Source organism: Falco naumanni, chromosome 8 (genome assembly GCF_017639655.2).
Source record: "Falco naumanni isolate bFalNau1 chromosome 8, bFalNau1.pat, whole genome shotgun sequence".
In the NCBI taxonomy this organism is placed as follows: Eukaryota; Metazoa; Chordata; class Aves; order Falconiformes; family Falconidae; genus Falco; species Falco naumanni.
The window spans coordinates 48,182,078-48,207,757 of NC_054061.1; the positions used below are offsets into that span (position 1 = coordinate 48,182,078).

The 25,680-nt window shown below is 36.9% G+C and overlaps 1 protein-coding gene across 10 annotated transcripts in view; it reads right to left on the bottom strand.

Moving 5' to 3' along the window:
- ZNF385B (zinc finger protein 385B) overlaps window positions 1-25,680 on the bottom strand; it is a 168,577-nt gene that overhangs the window by 25,908 nt on the left and 116,989 nt on the right. For 9 of the 10 annotated variants that reach the window (XM_040603330.1, XM_040603336.1, XM_040603332.1 and 6 more), the window contains 2 exons: window positions 13,871-13,981; window positions 214-376 (listed from right to left, as the gene is read on the bottom strand). In XM_040603330.1, coding sequence (XP_040459264.1) covers window positions 214-376; window positions 13,871-13,981 — 274 coding nt within the window. Of the gene's footprint in view, window positions 1-213; window positions 377-13,870; window positions 13,982-16,259; window positions 16,279-25,680 lie in introns of those variants that run through there. The other variant, XM_040603339.1, reaches the window with a different exon arrangement.

A 25,680-nucleotide genomic window follows, 5' to 3' on the forward strand; every position in this document is an offset into this window, starting at 1 on the left:
AAAAAATAATACTTCAGCTTTCAGGGACACCAGATGTTTCACAGATGTGAAAGAGCATTCTGATATCAAAACCAATCAATCCTGAACAAGAAAACACAGTAAATAGTTTAGAAAACACAAGTCACAGATCACTGTCATGCAACCAGATTCTCTCGTACAAACACTAAAAAAGGAGAAAATAAAGAATGTATAGAACAAAAAGTTTTCATTGACCTGATTTGTCAGAGATGTTGGCTGTGACTGGCGTGGTGGAGCAGCTTGTGTTAGCCTTTGCGCTGTCCTTGGAAGAACCAACTTTGGGTTTATTTTTCGTTGCCTCTAGTGCTTTGACCTTCTTGGCATGTTTACTTCCTTTGTAGTGGGCCTCGGCCTGGCTCTACAAAGGAGAACAAATCAGGCTCACTTTTTTCTGTACTTCTATATAACACAATGGATGACAAGGCAGAAAAGTGACACTTTCAATAGTAGGCACCACATTACTCCACCTAGAAAATTTTAGTAGCTTTATACTAACAGTTTTCCTAGATGTTAAGTTCTTCTATATTCAAATGACAGGATTTTAATGAATGGTACATGTTTTCACTAACTCGGAAAAAGAGGCTTCAAGATTACATAAAGCTCTGTCACTCCTGATGTAATTCTTTGCTTCCATGGTGCTTAAAGATTTAAAGCACTGTACAAATGTAAACACATCCAATTGAAGATGTGCTACTCAATTTTCATGTACTGTTCCCTAGTCTGTATTGCTTATACTTAGAAAGATGTACCATGCTGTAACATGATTAAATCCATTTTCCCTCCTGTTTGATCTAGCACAAAAGTCCTGAAGTATTTTCATCCTTACACTATCAGCAATTGAAACAGGCATTAATGACATTATGACTGCACTATTAGATCAAGAAAGAAGGGTTAAAATGAAGAAATACCATACCTATAAACTTCAGTAGACCCAATTAAAACACAGAAAACTAAATACGTATCAGTCTTGATTGTTTTATAAATTGCCTTGAATATTTTTTTCCACAGACTAAGAACATTGGAACCTGAAGGGCAGGAAGGAGAGGAGCTTCCCCCCCTCCCCCTGCAAAGTGCTTCATATATAATGTACTCTTCTGCCCAAACAGAACAGTAGAAATATGTACTGAGATGTAATCTTTCCTTCACCTTTGTCTTAAAGCTATCTTCAGAAACTAGGTCAGTGTCTTTGAAGTTGCACAGCTAAAGTTAGACACACAAATAAATGCCTGGTTTTTTCAGTAATTTTGAGCTCCTGTTATTGTTCCTGACATAACCAGCCGCCTTGACAAATCAGGCTCCTTTGTTAGGTGCAAAACTAAGGAACTACATGCTTAATAGAAACTCCAAAACTTGGAAATTTCAGTTAATGAATTAAATGTTTTTCTTGACTTCTTAAGAAATGAATTTACCAAAAATGGGTAAGAAACATAATTGTATACAAAACACTGCCTACTTTCATAACATTATGCTATTCAGCAATAGCTTTGCAATATTAGTATTTCCAAACATAATTTTTAAAAATTATTTCAGATATACTACTAGGCGCCTCTATTGAAGGTTACATATTAACTAACAAAGTTAATATTGTAGTTTATTTCAAAGTAAAACACTCAGAGAAAGCATGCTTCATGTAACCAGATGACCACACCTTGGTACCTGGCATACAAAAACATCGGTGTAAATAAACTTTTACTTATGTTCATGCAAAACCACATTCCCTCTCTTCAACTGATTACGAGTACTTTATTTAGTTCACCACATTAAATGAAGCGAGCCATGAAACAAGTCACATGCTTTTTATAAAAAGCAGCTATAACATCTAAGACATTTGAATTCCATTAAGAGTGCTGCCATAACCAGGACAATCATTTTAAGATCAGCAGAAACAGGCATTACAATACAGTCACCTTGGGAAAGCGTGGTAACAGTTTTATCATATGGTAGAGTGTAAGTGAAGAGTAGAAACAGCTGGACCAGACAAGAGAACAGACGGTGTTTGGAGTCCTCACAACAATTATATACACTGTTAAAACTGATGGAGAAGTGATGCTAAAATAGACAAGTGAAGTTCTTATACACTGAAGCTCCTTAAGTGATTATACACCCTGTGAAACACAGTGCTTTCTGCCTCAAAAGGACAGGGTATGTGACATGTTGTGGCTGCATCTTTTTTAGAGGAGATTTCAGTAAGCAAGCATTCAGCAAGAAAGGGTACTAAAGTTTTACTTTGAATTCCTATGAAATTGAGATTTTTTAAAAAAGATTTCGTAATACAAACAGTAAAAAGTCTACTCATCAATTGCTATTAAACTTTTCCTTGATTTTAAAACCTTTGAAATATTAACATATGTACAAACACAATTTAAGAATTATCAAGGAACAACTAAACAACTACACCACTTCTACTACGTGCACTACTTAAAGGGACACTTGTCAACTTCTGGGTTGGGCTTCTTCAGTTCTGAATGTGGGTAGAGGAGCACAGATCTGTGTGCACCCCATTATGTCGATGGGTCTTACATCAGCACAAGAGTCTCACCCTGTCTCTCCCCACCCTTGCTGGGTTTTGTCCATTTGTCTTAAGCTTTGCTGCTGCTACATGATGTACTAGAAGTGTTTGCCATCAACAAAATTAAATGAACTATTCACAAATTACAGTGTAAAGAAAGTGAAGCTAAAAATTGAGGTGTATATATCCTCTTTCCGTTCCAATACTTTCAACTTTAAATAATAGCAAGTACAAGATTTTTCCACTCAAGCACGCTCAAGTTGATGATGTCCCTTTAAATATTTGAACTCTATGCTCTGCGCATATGTGTGTTGTTGATAGGATCATATGCTGCCTGAGGCCAAAGCTATAACATAAGACATAAGTGCACTCAAGAGAAAGACTTAGTAAGTCAATTCTTTGATAATAAGCCTTTCTGCTGATATATGCAATAATAATGCCTGCAATATCAGTAATAACCTGCTACAGTCTTTGATTCCCTTCATTCAATCCTCATACAGTGTACAAGAGACCTGTTGAGAACAAACAAGCCCAGGCAGAATTAAAATTAAGACTTCCACAAACACAAGCAAAGCCTCATGGAAATGTGGGGAATGGACTCACTTTTGATTTAAGTTTTCTAACTAGTATAATATCTTTATTATCAAATTCATAGTTGTACATTATAAGGCCAGAAGGTATTGCTATGAGCATCTAAGTACAGCTTCTGAGAACACCAGCCTTTTCAAAAAATGTTTGAACTAGTTCATTTGCCTTTGGGGAAAAAACTTTGATTCTGAAGTAGCTAGAGATGGAAAATCTATTTTTGGTAAAATGTTTCAGTGCTTGACTTTGTCAGTTAAGTACATACCATTTATTTCTACATTTGTCTAGTTTCAAATGCCAGTGGCTGGATTTTGTTAAACCTTTTTTTTTCAGGCTCTTTCAACTCATCTCTGTTCTGTGAGTAGAAACACAGATACTCTTTTCAAACACGAAGTTAGAGGAGCATTCCTTGAGGTACTGAAGCAATGTTTCCTAGCCACATAAGCACTATTTTCTAACCCTCTCAGATACACCTAAAGTTCAGAGTTCACTGCTTATCCAATGTGGCATAAACCATTTGAATCAGTCACCTTTTGGTAACTGAAATACAGTATCAACAGGGAACTGCGTTCTGTGGAACTGTTGAAAGAACCATTGGAGTTTTCTGAAGTCATAGTAAGCAAAAGAAAAAAGGACAGCTGTGGGAATCTGAAATTGGAACGCAAGTTCTGATTATTGCTAGTACCAGTTATTCAGATTATCAATGTCCTGATCATTATTAACCCTACTTTTAAAAAATATTTGCACAAGTACCACAATAAAGGCAAGAATATTTGCTCCAAGTCCCATTTAAAACTTGTTTCTGACACAGCTACAGCAATACAGTACCGGTTACAAGCTTTGTAACATATATCACTGAAATACGCCATGATGTATAAAACTTTCATTTTTAGTTAAGACAAGAAGATGAACGTTTATTTTCATTTACTCTGATAATCTAAAGGAAGATCAGTACACACAAGGTTTATAAGTCACATGTATAAAAGAAAGACAATTTACCAATTTTAATATAAAACCCTAATAAAATCTAAAATGAATTTAAGAGTAAATATCTCAGGGATGCAATATTTTAAATGAAAACTGAATGTGCTTTTTATCATCATTAACATTAACTAAATTAAGTACAACTAATTCATGCAAACTCCGTATCATGAAAACAATATTTGAGAAAACACAAATAGTTAGGAAAAGTCAAAATAAAGATATACAACCTTAAGGAATCTCTCGGTATTCATGTACTGTGATGCTTTTTACTGGCATAATAATTTATTCCTGTGTACAGGGATGCATTTACTGGAGGGCTGAATCAATTCTGCAGTAAAATAATTTATCTGTGCTAAAATTCAATGTTATTAGAATATTTATTTTTTTAAAAAAGATCTGGTTAAATTTATTGCTTATATAATCAAAATTAAATGTCACTATTAAACTTCTATTATTATTATTATTTAAATCTTTAAATGAAATGCTTACTAGGTTAAGGAGGACACTTTTTGAAAAAGTGGAGTAAGAAATTTTTTCATATGAAAGAACTCCCTACCAAAAAGAAAAATCTGATTTCCACTTGGTTCCAAAACTGACTGTAGTTTAGTAGCGAAATTTAAAAATGGAATCCCCCCACTTATTAGAAAGTATAGTAAGTCATCAAGTACTGGCTAGTAAGATTTAATGAACAGGAAAAGCTTTAAGCTGCAATAAATATGACATTACATACCAGAATACAAAAAATACCTTATACTGACAGGCCAAATTCCACAAAAGTGTTTATGCATTTGCCTGGCATTACTTTTTGATCAATAGGATGCATATTTTAAGACACTAAACATATGTCTAAATCTTCAGAAGATTATGGCCTACTGAAAAGCTGTATTTTGAATTCAGTTACAAATAATTAAGAATATCATTGACATAAATAAATATACAATTTTCTCCCATCTTTTTTCAGACTTCTACACCTTAAAATGGTGGGCAGATGACTGTCCTTTCTTTAAGCAATCCAGATTTTTAATTCCACTCACAGTATTTAAGTAGTAGTTAAAAAACCACAACCAATGAACCCTATGAGTCTGGTTGTTTATTAAGCAAGCCTTCTATGCTATTAGGATTAATGACTTTGCTGTAAGAAAGGACAAGATTTTCCTCCCTTAAAAACATATTTCATTGAGATACACAAATGATCCAAGTGTTGCATTTTATTTAAAATATAAAGTTAATTGCCATTTTCAACTTCAAATTATTGTTTGACATCTAAGCATCAGGATGTTAAACTGTGAGACTACACACCATACGTCAGCCTTATAGGCTAGATTGCATCTAATAAAACATCAACAATGCAAATCATCTTCTACATGTAAACATGTTTTCTAAAATAAATGTGAATATCATTATCATATCGGAGTTCTTAAAATAACTTCAGTGGCTTTACTTTGCATAAACTTAAATCTGTGTATAGGTATAGAGATGTATAGCTGGAAAGATATATAGACAACCGGGAAACATACAGAACATACAGATTCATTGACAGTGGTATTACCTTTAAGAAAACTCTGAAATTCAGGTAAGACCAGAGTACAAAGTATTACAGAAAATTATGCCTGTCAGGAGTAATGACTGACAGTATATTTGAAATCAGCACTACTCATTTTGACAGTTCACAAGCGACTGAGTTTTAGAATCTATTTGGTGGCGAATGACTAATTAACTGAATTTATTACTACATAAAGAGATAAAATATCAACCTACCAGACCCTTTCAATGACAACCTGATGCAAGGTTTGGCTAAGTCTAATGATTTAGCGTGTATGTGTGCAAGAACAACATCTTTTCAGGTTTCTTCAGGATCCGCTGAAGCATCCCTTCAATAGGTCTTCATGGAAATGAGACCACTGGGCCATCAACACTTAAGCTGAATACTTGAAACTGCTACCACACCATCCAGTCTGACAATTAACATACAAAATCAAATCTATGTAGAGCAGCAGGACATTAAGAAGGAGAAATACAGAAATAAAGGGAGATCTGGAGTATTCACACGGGAGGTCTGGCTTCATGCCTTAAGCTCTGCAATACCAGTGAGTGCCATAACTAAATGGAACTGAACATGGTGGCTTGTAGCGCCTACTTCTTCTCCCTTGCTACTGCATCCTTTTAAAGCAGGAATTCCACTCTGGATGGGAAGTCTTCTCAACAGCAATTCTGTCGCAAATGGTGTATTCATTTGGTAATCTCAAATGGAAAATATTTTGTTGAAAATATCACAAAAGCTTCTGCCAGTAAGAGTTCAACCACACAGACCATTTACAACCACAAGACTTAACAGACAAGTAATAATCTTGAAAACTTCTATTCTTCTTGGAGTAACTACAAAGATAAATCCTGCCTGCATACCATAATTTTTTTACATAACGTAATGCTAAAAACATATATAAAATCTAACACATCCTAAATCTAGTCATAACACACATTATAGGTAGACCGCCCCTCAACACCTGTGTACCTGTCCACTTCCATGCATCAAGTTGACTCCAATTCCAGGGGGCATATCATTAATACAGAACTTCCATATTTTATTAGTATTTCAGAATATTTACAACATTCTCATATTACTCGGGTCTTTATCCTAAATTATCAATAGCTTGAATTACCCAAACTTATTTTGAAATCAATAGATTTTGTGCCTGACAGATATAAATAAGGCCTAAGTAGGGCTGGAAGATCACAGTATTCTTTAAAAGCATGGATCAAAGCACAGCTGTGACTTCCAAAATTCCTGATAACTACAGAATTCCTTAATGACTACATAGCCTCAAAAAATTCAGTGTTTTTGCAGGTAAAGCTCTTAGTGTGGAAGTAGCTAGTCTAACCAGAATTGTAGGAAATTAGTAACTCAGGAGCAGGGGGTTAATGCAGTGTGTGCAGCTCTGCGCAAGAGCTGACCTGCCGTGGCTGCCATGGCAGCGGTCCTACTGCAGAAGGCATCTAACTGTGCAAGACTGGAGGAGCACAGGGGTATTTATATCCATAACATATTGCCATTTTAATTCACAGAAAGTTCTAAACTATAAAGCTCCCTTTCTTAAAACAGTAAGAGGTCTACGAAATGCAGTTCACCTGTTATAACCATGCTGTAAGAGCATGCATATTTATGTGAGGAATATGTAAGTTAAGAAGAATAGAAAGACTAGAAACATAACTTGAATAAAAATTATATGAAGTGATAAATTAGGAAGTGGTGTTGAAAAATTTAATATTATGTATTATTGATATTAATAATAGATGTAATTGAAGAAATCTGCAAAATTGAAGTGTTCATGCATTTGTTATACCGAAGCTATGCATTATTTTTTCGACAGATTTCTAAACCCTAATTGCTCCAAATGGTCAGGTAGATTACTATTGAAAAGGACATGGAAAAATCAAAAAGCTGTGAAGCTCAGCTATGTCATAAGGAGTCAAGTCATATTTTAAATACCTAACCGAACTTTAGTTAAAAGTTCTGTTAAACAACTGTTGTTTGAACAGAACTTTCAGCACATTATAACCCTGTACCCTGTAATTGTGCAATATTTCTGTCATGTTGGAGCTAACAACTTTCATCATTTTGTCAGTTCTGTCTACAAAACAGAAAATTACCTTCAGAAGTTCCTGAGATTTATGCTTTTAATTACCTCCTATCTGCTTCACTACCCTCCATTCCCAAGGAATCAATATAAATAGACTTATTTATAGGAAAAATCTAAACCATTTGACAAAAGATAATGACAGTTCTGTAGATTTTTATTTGATGCTATTGATTATTTTGTGTGTTATCTTTTTGACAGCATGAGTGATTCATTCAAATTTGCAAAGGTAACATTTGGTAATATTTGCCTAAACTTCAAAAATTTGCCTTCTGTCTTTTTAAAAAGGTGATCACTGTCATCACATCATTTTTATTAGCTACAAATGTGTTCAACAATAAGATGATATTTAACATCTCTTAATGCCCAACTGTTACAGCTGCTTTTTTTGATCTACCTACAAGGTGTTTTTTCTTGAATTCTGAGACTTCACAGGCAACACCAAAAAGCAGTAGTGACTTACAGTCATTAGTCACAGAGCAACACACTGTGCAAACACAAGTTTATTTCAATCAAATGATGTCCCATCAAGATGGTACCCACCAGGCTGTACCACAGCCAAGACCTTTCTACAAGAAACCGAAAGTGAGCAGTGCGAAGCAGATACTTATTGCAGATGTGATCAACAGATGACAAACTCTCGTTTCAAAAAAAAACACCACCAAAGAAAAAAAAAATCCACAAAAAACCCCAGCTGTACTGCTGGCATAATATATTCATGAGTTTGGAGTACAGAGAGGTCTGGTTGCTGAGGAAAGGGACCATATTAGCACTGACATTATTGTGTAGTACCCAAGCTCCAACAGCTCTGTGGACCATCAATACAAACAAGGAGGGAGAAGAGCAGAGAGAAGTTACTTGGGCATTTGGTGATGATTCATAGATACTGAGAAAAAAGCAATTCTGCAGAAGCCAAATAGGTATCCTTGCAACTGCAGCTCACTTTTCTCTTATGGCTGCAAGCTACAGTGTCAGATGCCATAACAGAATATAACAGACATCTCAGGGACACCCTGGCTGAAGCTCCACAGTTGATGGAGGGCATCACTGCCACACAGCAGCTGCAGGAGATGCTGCAGATTCATCCAGCAGCCAGAAGGAATGAGAAAGAATGAGCCAGCAGAGAAGGACTCCATGTGAGAGAGAAAACAGCCATTTTTCCCCTTGCCCTGTTGCTACTGCACCCTCTTACAGGTGTCATAAGGATTCAGCAAACTCAGTCAAGCTGCTTTTTGTTTCTCCTAGAATGTCTATAATATAAATAGTTAATACCAACAAGCCAGACCTATATAATTAATAGGAAAACTTACTTAGCAAAGCTTATCTATAGTCCACATAGATATGCCATGGATTTGGAAGGAATCCCAGAATTCTTAAAAGGAAAAAAAAATGTATTTTTTTTTTCAAAGGCTAAGCCAGATCTTTCTCAGCAAGTCTTGCTTCCTCTTGGTGGAATACAGTTATGTCCCTTGTTCTGGTGGCCTTTAAGGAAGCATAAACTCTGACTCACTATCACAATCTGTTCCAAGAGGAGGATTCTTCCTCTTCTGCTGCCTGGTCTCTGGTGGTAGTAAATGTAACTGAGATACTTCTCACTTTTTCTGAGCTGGATTATAACACAAGACCGTAGCTTGAACTTTACTGACAGACTAGTCATCGCTACACTGGAACACATACTGTTTCATCATCATGTAGAAATTAAATGATAAGATGGTGTTAACAGGTATTTTGATGCAATAACGGAAACATCTGTGTTTATTTTAATATACTGGAGCAAATCCAACTGTAACTATTAATGGATGGTGTTGTGGTTTTTTGTGGTTTTTGTTTGTTGTTGGTTTGTTTTTGGTTTTTTGTTGTTTTTTTTTTAACTAACAATCCTCGTAACACTAAATTAAGATTTCCAACTTAATTCAACAGCAGTTAACTCCTGGTATCTACCATCATTAAAAATTAGTTTAGGAAAAAGCCCTTTCCTCTGTTCCCTCCTCACTTTTTTGCATTTAATTTCTTTGAATTGTTGAGAGCTCTACTACCTATCCAGTTTTCTGGTATCATCATCCTGAGATCATCGAACTTTCTCCTATTTCTTTTAATGCTTGTTCTCCTCACTAAATACTGCCCCTGCCCCCAGCTTAAAAAAAAAAAAAAAAGGGGGGGGGGGAAGATTAAAAGAAAGGAAAAAGAAGCTAAAAGGCAAACTAAATGAGTGGGGATTCAGTTCTAGAAACAGGCATCCAGTATAATTTGGGATGTCCCTCAGGTGTCCTGCCTGACCTACTGCAGGTCTTCTGTCAGGTCCACCAGTCTGGTGTGGAAGTCGCAGATACTTCAGATACCCAAACAAGACACTTATGTTTAGGCACCTGATCCCACCTTACATACCATTGTTGTTGAAGCAACCTCAGTTATTACTGTTGTCAGGTCAATAGCAGTATTACAGATAAAATTCCCATTCAAGGACCTCAGAGTCCAGGCTATTAAAACAACTTTAGTCTGGTGTTATATCACTGAGATGACATTTTATTCTGTTTCTCAGATTTGGATTATCTCTTCTGTACTACGGATTCTCCTGGAGTTGACAGTTTGGAAGCCGTGCTCAAACTGGTTGTGCCAGCATTCACTAGCAGAAAAAGACAACTTCCAAACTGACCAAACTGCAGCTAATGAATTCTAAAAAAGGACAGATAGATTATGATGGCAAACATCTATAAGAACGAGCCAAAATCCATCATTTCTTTTTTGGAAGAGGATAAACAGATCAGGCTAAAACTAGACCAAATTTAGAGTCTGTACACAGATGTTCTCTTCATGATGTACTTTTAAAAATTGTTTTAGAAGTAGAGGAGACTGGGAGATCCTGAAGAATTTCAAATTATGATATGGTAAAAGAAAAACAGCATCATCCTAGCAACTTTTATTTTTCAAAATACAGAAGGCATCACGTCAACATTAGATATGTTTACTCCCAAACTGGAGACAACCTATTTTAAAATTTCCTTCCATCTCTGATATCAGACTTTCTCTTCCTGCAGATAGCTGCAGATCTCTGCTTCTCAATCTGATGCCAGAACACTCACCAAAGCTAAATCTGCAGACATACTAACAGAAGTAAACTGAAATTTACTGTATTAATTTAGTGGGAGTTTTGACAATTATAAATTGACTAGTCTGAATTTTTTGGGTCTATTGATCTAGACCAGTGAGTGTCAATAGCATGAGGAAAAGACTGCAGGCAAGGAAACCAATTTTCTTCTCACAGGTGAATATCCACTGGTCTGTATGTTACTCATGCAATAGATAAAGCACTACTAGAATCAGGTCAGAAGCTTCAAACACCATATAACTTAAGTTCATTTAGGAGAACAAAAGTAAGAAAACTACTTAGTAGCTTACTTCCAACATTTTTCTTTCATTTGCTTGCATAATTTAGGTCAAAGGAAGTTCAAAGGAAGTTCAAAGGACTGTAATGCCAATGAACAAGGAGCACATCAGCCTTTAAAGAGCTAGAAGAAAATACAAGTGTGAACTAGCTGTACCACAAATCTCATTCTGCAATGTGCTGTGCTCAAGGTTTTAATGCAGGTTAGCACAGTTTGATGCCATTCAGAAGACTCTCAATGCATTCTTAGGATGTTACATGGTGGAACTGATTCACTGAAAGATTCAACAGTTACAAGGTTCACAAATATCTGACTCCCTTTTCCCCAATTAGCAAACACAGGATGGATTGTAAAGACCATTCCAGCCCCTAGGCACAATTTCACATTATAAAGGGACCAAAAAGAAAAATACAAGCAAAGAGTCCAGATTTTTATTTCTGTGAAGGAGCTTTTAACAAGCTAAGAAAGAACTATAAAAGTCTGCAGAGCTTAGCTGAAAGACCATTAGCATTGCCTCAGTGAGATTATAACAATGCAGATTATAGGTGGCTGTGAGAATAACATCTGAATAAAATAAGATCTCACTCTTGGGGCTCTTGGGGGGGGGGCGGGCGCAAGGTAACACACACTCAGATAAATATTTAAAGTCAAAAGGCTGAACCTGGAGGAAAGATTTAAAATGTTATGTAAAGCTTCCCAGGAAAAGCTGCATTATCTGATGAAAGGCTAGCTAGCTTTTACAACAGAAGCGCTACACTATTGAGAAACTCATTCTCCAAATATTCCTGTATGTTGTAGTTCTAAAATATTTGTGAAACACAAATTTAAGTATTTTCTGGTATTAATACTACTACTAGAATCTCAGTGCATTGTAAAATCAAATTTCCAGGTTGGTTCTGATTGTCCTGGTAAAGTAAACTGCTGTAGAAAGTAAGGAACTGCATTTTATCGCTAACAGTGGCCGAGTCACGTTGCTTCATTCTTTCTTATAACCACCCATTACAAAAGGTTGATGACATTTTCCAGTAACTATAACTGAGCATATTGATCACATTTAGAAAGAAAAGAGCATGACATTGTATGAATATACCCACCCCAGAAAAGGAAAGAAGGCTATAACCTGCCAAGCTTTTGTGATGCCACCATTGAAAGCAGAATATGATAGGTGCTTTTGTTCTACTTTGTGAGTAAGCCTAGATAGGAAAATTGCGTGGTTGGCAGATGTACAAAATGATATATTATTTCAGCTCTTGTTTTGTTTTGAGCCACTAAATTGTGATTCAATCTGCTGTTTGTTCACCTGAATTTCAGTGCAAAGTGAGCGCATTGCTCACTCTAGGGACAGGGCCCATCAGCAGGGGGACCCTGACCTCAGGAGGAGAGGGAAGAAGCAGGATCAGGCCCAGCTGCCTCCCTAGGGATAGGGTAAGGCCAAGCTCAGAAGCACCATTCAGATCTACGGAGCCCAGGGAACTTCGTAAAGATTTTATTGGTTCCTTGTTTTCATCAGTAAAAGCTGGTACCTGGACCAAGTATCCGAGCAGAAATACTTTTTTGACCTGAAGTCTTAACTTTAAAGAGGAAAGACAAGTGAACTAAATTTTAAATAACAGCTCTTGAAATCAGTTAACTAAGTAGGTATTGCCACTTCAAAGAAAGTTTAATAAGCTTGTCAGAAGATGACAGATTTAAAAATCAATTTGAAGGTGAGACAGCACTGCTTCAAAAATCCTTACCAGCCAAGACAAGTAAGCTAAACCGAGGAAAGTACCTTACAAGACACTTTTCAAAATGGAATGGTGGAGGCAGAGAAAAATCAGAGTAATAGGTATGGGTGCTTTACTGCGAAACTCTAGGAGCACCGAGTACTCAAAGGCTTTCAGGAGGTGTCTGCAAGTTATTTCTTAGATTGAAATTATAACAGCAAAATACATAATATTAGCACATCACTTCAGGATTTTTTTTACACTTAAGATCAACAAAAAAATCAGGATTTGAGGGGGTTTTTATTAGCTTAATGACATTAGGAAGTAGTGTCCAAAAACAAATACATATTTTTGAAGTATCAAAGGTCATAATTATCTTAGGCATAGTTTTATTGAATTTCTTTAGTTTTCAAGGTACTCAGGAAAAACATTAATTGGATACCCATTTAAAACGTATCAGCCAATGTACTCTTTCATAATGCATTTTTTTTTAAATTACACCTCAGAAAACAGTTTCCTTGAACTTTACCAAACTCAAAAAAACAGCTAAAAGTAAATGTTCATGTTAATTACAAATTAAAGTTACTGGAAGAATGACTTTATTAATGGAAGACATACTATCAGCAAAGACGCAGGAACAACAAGAAAAAGATACTTCTTCTGGAAGAAGAAGAGGTATGACATGGAGAACTCACAGGTAAGCTTTTCTCTCTGCTCCCACTCTTTTTAAAAAAACAAAACCAAAACCCCACAAACAAAAAACTTTTTGCAGTACTTCTTGAGGGTTACTGGACTGTCAAATAGGATATCATGGATATCGTGGCACTGGATACCGTGCCAGACCCATTCAAGAAAAATCAGAGAGCAATATACCTCTGTGGACTTCCACGCCTGAGTGGACAAAGTATCAGCCCAGCAGACTGAGCAGAATGCAGGTAGAACTGGAATGATTTGTTTGGGAAAAAGAGGTTTAGATTAATTACACCTACTGTACCAAAAAATAAAAGAAAAAATAAAAGAAAAGAAAGAATGAAAATAGCTAATACTCACATCAGAGTTAAAGCGAAGCTGGCAGACATTACAGGAAATGACTTGTTTCTTCTTTGGGGGAATGGACACACCAAATGTATGGTTTATGACTGCTTTTTGCACAGGATCCATCTGGAGAACAAACAATAATTAATTTACAACTTTTCAGGGCAATACACAGTACAGAAGAAAAATCAGAAATAACACTATATGCTGGAAGCTTTTTCTTTTCTTTTCTTTTTTGAGATAAACAGGAAGAAATAAAATGTCAGCCCTCATAATAATTAGATTTAACACAGGTTAGGGAAATGGTAGCACATCAGAGCTCATGAAGAAAAGGCAGCTCCGTTGTTGCTGCTATCCCCGTGCTGATAAACCGTTCCTCCCCCAACCCCACATGTCCTCCTGCTGCAACGCCCCACTATCGTGTCTGAATTGCGAAGAGACCCCTGAAAGCTTTCCCCTACCACCTGCTGATCCAAGACACATGAGAAACCACTTTTGCCCCCTAACAAATCACTGTCATTTATCCCTACCCGTTCTTCTGTTCAGTGACAAATACCAGCACTTATTTGGAAAATATCCTCTCCTGGAGACCTCTTTGTGAGGAGAGGTCCTTTGCAGGCTCCGTTAGAAACAGCACTTGCTGGGGAAAAAAGGTCGCAAGCCCCAGACATTTCCATGCAGAACTGATGAGTGACAACGCCCATGTGAAGGCTGAAGTTCAGAGGAGCACACAGGGAGCATTTGCACCAGGAAAGGATGCTGAAGTTACCATGCTTCAGAAAACATTTTAACACTGTGAAAAATGCGAGATAAGTGAAGCGCTGAATATGTTAATGCTAAATTTGACGGAACATTTTCAGGAACTGGGAACTGATTATATCTTTGCTAAATACCAGGACTCCTGTTGGTCACCAGTTCAGAATATGCTCAAGATTGCAGAGGACTCTGCTGCTAACACTGCAGGAGCTGGGGAATGCACTGGATGTCAAGGAAACCGTTTATAACTGCTACTGCATCAAGGCCTCAATTAAGCATAATACATCATTTTTCCTGATGTGGCGTGGATATAGATTAAAATTAATTTCCTGACTCAAAAGTATTCAAATGTGTTTTTCTAATTTGAATAAAACAGAATATCTGGTCTGATCTCACAGCTGATCCTGCTCTGAGCAGGATGCTGGACCAGATGACCTCTGAGGTCCCTTTCAACCCAAGTTATCCTACATGTGTGTTCTTCCATCCTTATTTAACATGAGGAATGGATCCTGAAGAGGAGAGGCCAGTCTACAAGAAAAGATAATTGCTCCTTTCCCAACCTTTTTTTAAAAACAGCTCAGGAGAAAGTAATTCATTTTGTTTTAAAGTTATATTTTTGCTGAAGCTTGATTTGCAGTCACAGTGATGTTTTTTCCCCTTTACAGTACTATTTGAAGAAACTAAACCTGGCTTTTTAATCTTGGGTGGTATACATCACATATTTGGATACTAAGTTGATTTATGAAAGCAAGAGAGAAAAGTTGAAGTTATTGATTCATTAAAGAATTACAACAGTAAATAAGCAGCTTCCTGACTTTCTAAACCTCAGGATAAACCCTGCAGTTTTCCCTTAGTACACATTTAAGCTTCCAGAAACGCCTGCACTGATGAGGACTTTCTTCACATATATGCACATGCACAAATACACAAAATCAAGAAAAACATATTGCATCATATCTTCCTAAGACTGCATTCCCTGATGATCTATTACCTAACATTAAACACTTAACAAGTTTTTCAGACTACAACTACACAGGTGTTTTTGCTATATTCCTTTTAAACCGAATTCATAGTTTTGTAAATGTCATTGCTAACAATTTTTCTGGAGAGATGATATAATTTTTATCAGCTTTTGCCATTAAATACTGTATTTCATTGCCATGGGGTACCATATTAAAACAATTACAAAAGTAAGAACACCTTGTCTAGAATGAACTACTGAATCATTAAATGACACAGTGTTGTTACAATGAACATGATAAAATCTAAAACCCCCTAAAATAAATATCCTTATTTTTCATTTCCTGTTTCTAGAACAGTGACGGTCCAAAGTTTAAAAGGTTAAAATGGAACAAAAAAATTTTCTTTCTGACTTGTATAATTTATTGCACCACCCTGCGTAACATATAACAATTATACATGCAGATTAAAAGTTCTTCAAGCATCCATTTTGTAATAGATATGCCAGTCAATATATATTATTAAATTTATAATATATATTAAAAGATTGCTGTATCATTAGGGAATAGTGTTTTGGTTTGGGGTTGGTTTTTTTTCCCCTTAAATTTAAGCTACGTTTTGCTTTTCAACTTAATTACTAATTGTTAGATCAGGTAATCTAGAATAAAAGAGTAATGCTGAAAAGTACCTCAACCATTTGAAGTGTCTGAGATCGATGAAAAGAAATCGCAAAAATACCCACTAGTGCCTGCAGTCCCGTTTAGAAAAATAAAAAGGGAAAAAGCAGCAGTGATCAATGATTCCTCTGTGCATTCCAGATAAAAATCCACAGCGCTAGCGTTAGGCAACGCAGTTCAAAACCATACAATGCAGACTACACACAGAGTCCCAGTTTCAGACAGATGTAGCAGCACAAGGACAAAATCTACTCAAATAATACAGCTCACGCTGCCTCCAGAAAGTACCACTCAGGATCCCCAGGGGAATGGTTAATGATCCTTCCCAAACAGGAGCCCTGCATGTAGTCTGGTCATGATTAGAATTCAAGAAGTGCAACATTAACAATTAATAGGTTTTAAATATATCAGAAACTAGGGTGGATTACAGCAGGCTGGAAAAATAAAATAGTATCTCTCTGTTAGAAGATTAATGCTGCAGGGTAAACCGATCTCAGATCGCTACACAAAATTATTCTCTTCATTGCAGGGAGAGAGGGAGTAGGAAATGGAGAGAGTAATTTGTTGAGGTATATATTAGGAAATGACGCAGCATACTTTGCCCAGTGGGGAACACCAGTATTTAAAAAACAGTTCTATAAAACAAAATAATAACAGAAGCTAACACTTACCACAAATAGAAATAAAAATCTACACTACACTGTTTATGCTACTGGAGCAATTAATAAAGCAATTCACAGGCTCTGATAGCCATAACGAAGTTTAGCAACCTTTTAGTCTTTTTCTCCCATTTCAACTGGTTTAATAAAAAGTTAAATTTAAAAATGTCTTTCCGACAAAGTTGAAGATACTATCTTTTTGCAATGTCTCCTTAAAACAACCTAAACTGTCAAAGTGAGCAAGGATTAACAGAACCCAGACAGGTTTCAGCAGCAATCTACTACTACTATCCTCTGACTTCAGACCATGCAAACATGAGAAATACTCTAGAACTACTGAGACTGGCAACAATGACTTTCAAAGCACTTTAAAAATGGTAGCATAGCATCAGACAATCCAAAAGCACAGAACTGCTAAACTCGACTGAAGCTCCATGTACCCTTTCGTTTTACCCCCCGAAACAGTCATATGTAGCTATCAAGAGAACAGGAGCAGTGTAAACATGTATTGTGTTTCCTTTGACTATTTTCACAAGGTTCACATATTTTTCCACAAAAAATTTTCCAGAGCCAGGTGTTTTCTGTGTGTTTGGTAAATCCGAGTGAGTTTCTCCTGTGTAGTCACCCCCTGAACTGGAGCAAAAGTTTGCAGTCTTTGCATTGAGTTCCAATGCCTACAATCTGCTTGTCAAGAAACATTGTTTTTGTTTAAACATAGCTCCATGGAGCTCAATTTTATAAAACCTGCGTGTTGCTCAGTCATTTTAGTGTGTGGAAATCATTCCATTCCGTTGAGTGTTTTCATTGCCCTTCTCAATTCTACCACAGTTTAACAAATTCAATCACATACTTTGAAGACATGGCCAGGAACCGCATACAATACCCAGGGTGGATCAGTACTGAACTGAGCTGATGTTTTCATGCCATTCACCTTACTCCCAAGTGTTAACGGCCAATTCATAGCACATTACTTTCTGTGTGAAGTTTTGTGTAGTTTTCCTTGTGTTTGCATCACTTCACATTTATCTAGATGGAACTTCACCAACCACTTACTGTCTGGCTTCTCAGTCTCATTAATGTCTTGTTTTGGTCTTTCTTTGTCCCCCTACCTTGGAGAGCTTCACCATTAGCAAACTTCCTCAGCTCATTTACCTCAGAACTATCTTTTTAGCTTGCAAGGATCCTCTTAATGCCAATTTAGTTTTTGTAAAAATCTTTGCCAAGGGGTTTTGTGAAGACCCTTTTGGTAATTCACAGCATGTCAATTAAAACATCCTTATTCACATGTTTGTTGACCCCTACAAATAGGTTTGTAAAGAAGGATTTATCTTGAAAAAGGAATTGTGTTGACATTTTACAGGCAGTTTACAGCATGAGGTTCTTTTATGCTATTTTTATTGAGGCTTCTATTAATTTGCCTGGCAAAACTATGCCACCCAAAAGCTTACATTTTCCATGGAATGGATTTTAAAAACTTGCATCATGTGTACCACCTTTCACTCCTCAGGTACAAGAGCAGTTTTATATGAGCTGTTACACATCAGTAATTCAACAATGAATCCCTGAATTCTCTTATAATTCTTGCTATCAGAAAACCTCCCTGACCTGCTATATGTCATGGTAGCACAAATTCTTCTGGTGCCTTCTGGGAACTGAACCAGACTAGTAAGAGACATCAAAGTAGCATAGGAAGGAGAAAAAAAAATTGAAAAGTGCATCAGGATAACGCCTTCAGTGAAACTGAAGTTCTGGTTATTTTAAAAGATCTCTGTACACATCGCAGACAGTAAAACCACCAACTCGTGAGCCTCAGAAATAAATTGCACTGATCCTGTCAAGAAGTTACTTAAAACAGAAAGGTTAGGTACCATTTCTAAGTCTTTTGTTTAAATGAGGTGACACTACGTGGCAAGAAGAGCTACTTTTTCTGATGCTGGAAACCCAGAATATTTGTGTTAGGTTTTGTTCAGGTGTAAACTCCAGTTTAAAAGTTTGGATAAATGCAGATACTTACCTGATTTGAAGCTTTTTGTGCTTCCCTAGTATCCAGGGCTAAACCGCTGGTTACACATCTGAGCTAGTGAAAGTGTACTGATTTAGATTTCCCATTTCTACCTAATGACCCAATTTCTAAGATTTCAATCTCTTCCTGATGTGCTTAGCTACTGAAGCATGCTAATCAAGTCTCATACATGGTATGGCTATCACTCCAAAAATCTAAACCCAAAAGCTCTTCTCCTACCAGCAGCACAACCTTAAATCTGAGTAAGGTTTAAAATCATGACTGGGAATCTATGCCCTCAGTTCAGTTACCTCTCAACATGATGTAACTCTTGGGTCAAATCTAGACCTGTCTGTTAGACAAACATATGTAAACAGAACATTGCTAAGTGGGTATAAGAGATTTAACTGAGTATCACTTAGCTACTTGGCATTAAGAAGCTTCTGAAAAAACTCTGAGAGGGGCCCTACGGCATACTGTGTTTTTTAATCTGATAAAGCAAAATTTTAAACCGTATGTGGAACAAACTGATAATATACTCCAGTACTTCCCTCAGGCAAAGGGAGAAAACAGTGCCACATTTATATATATATATATTATATATATATATATATAAATTACCAATGCAGGAGCAGCATCTAAAGTTCTGGGATTTTTTTAAATCATTGGGCAACACTCCTTATTTGCATGCCGTTGTTGTTGTTATTATAATTATTATTACTACTACTACTATATAAGTAGGCAAACAGCAACAAACATCCTGTAAATAAGATCTTTTCAACATCCTTCTAGATTACAAAGCCTACATGAACTCCTCCCTGTGTTTGACCTCCAGCTGTCAGGGAAGCTGAGCGCACTGCCACTGAGGAGAACGACCATGCTCTGAAGCTTATCGTAAATTCTGCCTCCTACCATAATTGCACATATTATGATGACTAAGAGTGACAGAAGTGAACACACATACTCAATGGAGCACATATTTAAAATGCCTAGCGTAAAATCAGAAACATTAACATTGTGATGCAATACTTGGCACAGTTGGGCCATACAAACTAGCAAGAATCTGTTCTCTCTGTGCTCATGCTGCTTTTGTCCCAACAGGGAATGTATTTCACATTTAGCTAATGCTAAGTGTAATTTCCTGTTCAAATCAATGCTATAGTGTTACATGTTTTCTTGCTTCTTTTGCATCACCAGGAACACTTGAGTCAGCGCTACTGATGGAGCTCTACCTGAAAAGAGGTTGTGGCAAGGTGAGTGTTGGTGTCTTCTCCCACATAACAAGTGATAGCTGTGCCAGGGGAGGTTTAGAATGGATATCAGCAAAACTTTCTTCACCAAAAGGGTCACCAAGCATTGGAACAGGCTGTCCAGGGAGGTGGCTGAGTCACCATCCCTGGAGGTATTTAGGAAAGCTGTAGATGTGGCACTTAGGGATACGGTCTAGTGGTGGACTTGGTAGTGTTATGTTAACAGTTGGACTCTATGATCCTAACGGTCTTTTCCAACCTATATGATGTCCACAACTCCCTCTTCTTGTGGGAATGCCATGAATGTTTCAGCTCTCCTTGACTAGCACAGAGTGTGTCCCCACAGAGACGTATTTCTGTACAGGGTGCCTACAGTTCTCCAACAGCCACCTCCTCACACCTCTATCTCTATGCTCTTCACATTTTGGGGTTTGAAAAAAAACAGGCAGGTGCAAATGGCCTGTAACCAAACCAGAGGAGGGCTTCTGTCAGATTCCCAGCAGCTGATTCAGTCTTGTGCAAATGTTGAATTAGAACAGAAAGAATAATTATTTTACAACAACATTATAGGGGGTTTTACCAACCCAAATGCACTCAGGTTGCAGCCAGTCCATGATTTTACTTTTTTGGCTTTTTCTTTTTTAAATTCCGAGTAGGTGTCTTTCCCCAAGTGCAGAAAGAGATAAGCCAAGAAAGAATTCAGACCACAGGGAATAACATCTCCCTTCCCTTCCACAGGGTTCCCAAACCACAGTAACAACACTGTACTCTGAAGGCAAATCTCTATGAATGTAACTTCTTACTGCATTTCTCTTTCCCTGTCTTGATCAATTTGGCAGCAAGCTCCAGCTTCCCCACGGAAAACAGTGGCTGTGATAGCTGTGACCTCCAGACACTACTACTAATCAGTGAAATCAGCCTGAAGGCATTTTAAAACATAACAAAACTCTTGCTGTAGTTCACTTGCTCACATGTCAGATACTACAGCTGTCCATGAAGAGCTGTTGAAGTAACAGTGAGTATCTGAAAAATAAAAAAGGAAAGACACATCTTTGGAGTTTACACTTCTACCTCATTTTTAGTACAACTAAAAGGGCACCCAGCGCTGGAGCAACCTTTTATGTCTTAAAAGAGGTGAAATATTAATAAATACAGTTTCATCATTTTCCTTCTAGAGAGTAAGGTTCAGCAAATTTTATTTTTGTGAATTCCACATTACTTTTGTTAACAGAGTTGCAGGGCTGGAGTCTTGGACTTGGGAGACCGCTTTTCTGTCTCTGGCCACTAGCAGTTAGGCTTCCCTCCCCACCTTTTTATGTCTAGTCATATGCCATAATGCAGAGCCACTTGGTGTGCCACCCTCTTGCATGTTCCCCTTTTAAAGTACAGCTTTCATGGAAAGATGAAAAAGGGGACGATTGCCTCCGCATGCCTGTATTCACAATCACATAGAATACTGAAAGTGATGTCTGTGGCAATTTACATATTTGTTTTAGGCCAGAAGGAACTGTAACATCTGACTTCCTGAAAAATTCATGACACTATTTCATTCACTAGGGAGTTTCAGTCCTTCCTGTTATGAAGTCTGATAATTTGTGGTCAATCAGAGCCTACATTTTGGGAAAAAAAACATCAACAGTTTGATTTAAAAGTTTTCAACTAAGTTAATTTACATCTCTGGGGAAGCAATGCTTACTGTGTCTATTATAAACCACTCGATCTAGTTGTGCTTCTCTATTAAAGGTCACCCTAATCTCAGATACCTCCTGAATGTGTAGGCACTCGTACATTGCAATCAGCTCAGCTCTCAGCCTTCTCTTTGATAAACCAAGTTCTATACGCCTCTCACTATAAAAGCCTTGATTCATTTGTTAGGTCTTCTCTGACTCCTTTTCAGATTTTCAATATACTGTTGAAACATAGATACTCCAAGTTAGAACAATACACTCAAATATACTTTCCCTTTACCTACTTAATTACATCTTTTTTGTTTTAACAAGAAATGCAATAATCTTCTTGCCTTAGCACCGACTTGGGAAGCACATCCCTAAATCTTTACTGACATGCCCATTTATCCACCTTGTGTGCTAGCACCATCACATGTCCTCCTCTACCTTAGCATGTGTTTTGACCCAGTCTGGGAGAAAGCTGGGTGAAACAGCACCAACCTGAAAATCTTATGTTGAAGCAGAGACTGCTTTCAGTAGGGTTTTCACTTAGAAAGTCTAATTTGCAAGACTTTATCAGACCAAGCTCAGGAGGCCAAGGATGAATTCCAGCCGTGACAGCAGAATTTTGTTTCTCCTAAACCCGTCTGAAATCGTGGTTTAGACCAACATAAGCAAAAGGAAAAACATTCTACGCTGTCCAACTGAAATAAAAACAGTGATTTAATAACCTTTTGCTATTCTGTCCTCCTTTGTCTTGGTATCCCTCTGTCTTAAATCAAGAAACTCTCATAAAAAAATAAAAATCAGGTAATAACTCTGATGTTTCTCTGTCCCTCTCTTCTCCCCATATAATGTGATATGATTAAGCACAGAGATCAAAAAAAAACCGAGAAAACCCCTTTTAATTCTTTTTTACTATTAGTATTTTCAGTGTTAGGAATATTTCCTCTGGCCTTCCTTCCCTTCATCCGTGGATGTATTTATTGCATGTTAAAAATAATTTCTGTTTTAGAGAACAGTAATTAGGAGAGCCTTAGACTAGAATTAGTTATTAAATACCACTGCTGTTTTCGAAATTGTCATGTAAAAGATTAATAAAATTTAATATTTGATTCCTGTAGAAAGACTTAACCCAAAGAAAGAAAAAACTGGTGAGACAACACAGCAAAATAAAAATTCTGAATCTGGTCTCAGTTCTTATAAGGCTTATTTCTCAAGTGAGGACTATAAATACATAAAATGATTGTGTTTGTAATATGAATACCAACACCCTAAAGTAGAAAAATGTCAGATTTTCTGCTCTAGACAAGATTGGAGATTTCTATAGGTGAAATAAACAGAAAGCTGATGAAAATGTTTTAGGATAAAAGAGAATTCCCCCACAAGCAAATGGAGAATGAATTAAAAAACAAATATCGGAGGTTTAATGCTTCCTTTATACTAAACTAAATCAGCTTTAAGTAATCAGCAGCTTCTTTTTTAAACCATCCAGATTACTCCTTTACCATAGTACAAGACTTTGTACCTGTAATATGAACTTTTAGGACCATGACAGACCAAACCTGAGAAAAAGACTTAAGTACAAACCCAATGGTTAAGCTCAAGCATTATCACAACTCACCTTCCCTTTGTGGCTATGCTGGCTCACAAGTTTAACTGTACATGCGTCACTTCACCTGACACAATATTCATTTGTAAAACAGGGATTAAAATATTTGCAACCTCACAAAAAGGCTGAAAGGTTTAAATAACGTGTTTACAACTCTTCAAAATCATCCGATGGAAGATGCTATGTCACTGCTATTAAGGCTGCTGTTACTCAGAACACTAGGCTGCGTTCCGCTAAACAAAAAAACACTACCAAAAACTTCTTGCCTCCAGATCCAGCAAAAAATAAAAACATACTACAGTTTGAGACTTGCTGAAAATCAAACCAATAACATAGTCTGAGAGCAAAGCTATTCTTGTTATGCTACCTATTACTATCTGACAGTAAAATAATATGAATAGGTAAAATAATACAAAACATTACCTTTCAGTAAAATCCTGCCAGAACTTAAGCCTAGGAATTGTCAGAAAAGCAGCTTAGATAACATGTAGGGTAAACAAGGTTCCTGATTTGTGCTTTCCTCTAAGATAGTCCTTAGATGTGAGCCTTTTCTTAAGGGTCTGCTTTAAGTTTTGCTGACAGTTTTCTTTCTCCCAGCCTTTTCCAGAACACCAACAATGCAAAGATTAATGGTATATCCCATTGGGTGGGTTTGAATTTCCTCTACAGTTCTGAACTGTGCAAAGAGAGGAAAGGGACAAATTCATGGCCTTGATTAATTCTGTGAGCAGGAGAGAATAAAGAAACTAGAAGCCTAGTCTTCTGAAATGAATTAATATCATTACTTTTCACATAGTTGAAAAAAATCTAAAAAGAGGATAAGTTATATATCTATATACACATTTGCATGTAAGTGTATGAAATGGCTGAATATAAAAAAGAAGCAAATCAGAACCAAGAACTGCATAAGTATGCTGGCTGACAGCTGTCATCTACTCTTCATAGTAAGGAATAATAGGCTTTCTTCCTTTAAAAATCAGTAATGATGTTTCCAGTTTAGGATTTTTGGCTTTTTTAATCAGTGCTGCACCCTACACAAACAGCCTTTAAAATACTTCTAATTAAAAAGTGCTGTATTTAGATATGAATCTTTAAAGGAATATTCCATTTCTAATTGAACCTGTCCTGAAATTTAATGTAGTATCAAAGTCTGCTGGATATTTTTGTTCTGTTTTCTGTTTGGTGTGGGGGTTTTTTTCTTCTTTAAATCTAAGTAAATGAGACACAAAGCAAGGTAGAAACCTGTCTCTTCTATCAAATACATGAGCAAGAAATGTGATCCTCATTCCTTAGTGTTAACTTGGGGAAGCAGCTGAAGTTTGTGGTTTCTCTACTGTGAGACCCAACAGGTTGAATACAGAGAAGACTGGTCTGAAATGCGCCGATTTTCAAATCAGCCTTTCTCTGTAGTTGAAGATCAGTAGCTGAAACAAGCCGGTCAGTGCTTCAGACCTGGGTATCACTGTTTTTCAGGTATGCTAAAGACAGGTTTCACACCACGACTGTAAATTGCCATACAGTGCTTTTAAATTGCCATAAAATTAACTGTATCTAGATTAAAAGACCACTAGCTACATCCACATTTGGGGGGTGGGGGTGAGTGTGTGGGTGTGTGGTGGTGGGGAAATGTACAATAAGAATTAATTCTTGGCTACATTCTTATAACTTATTAACTAATAATTATTGCAGTAATTGTTAGTTTCTCATGGTACAATGCGATGAAGGTCTAATAGAGGGCAGGAAAGCTAGCCTCATACAGCCAGGATGCTGCAAAAGCAGCCACTACTCTATTCATCAGACACACAGAGCATTAGATTTCTCTAAAGGTGCTCCAGAATTTTGCTTAGGACAAGATGTATAATTAGAAATCGGCAAAACCTTCATAAGCACAGTGCTGCAACACATGTGCCTTGTTTGTCTTAAACTACAGCTTTGTGACTGCTTGCTTGGAGCGGAGGTGTTACCCTCACAGTCTTTATGGAAAACATCCTTCTAGACCACCTTAGACCTTCAGGTGGTCTAACACCTGAAATATTTATGGCTAACAACCCTCTCCTTTTAACCAGCTTCCTTGTGTCATGAACGCGCTACTAACTTGAGAAGAAATTACTTCAGTGAAGATAACGGCTTCTGGCTTTTACTACACTGACCAGTAAAAAAGTAAATACTGCTGAAGTGTTGGGAGAGACGAACTCCAAGATTTCTGTAAAAAAAAGATGAAACACATAGCCAAGGAACAGAT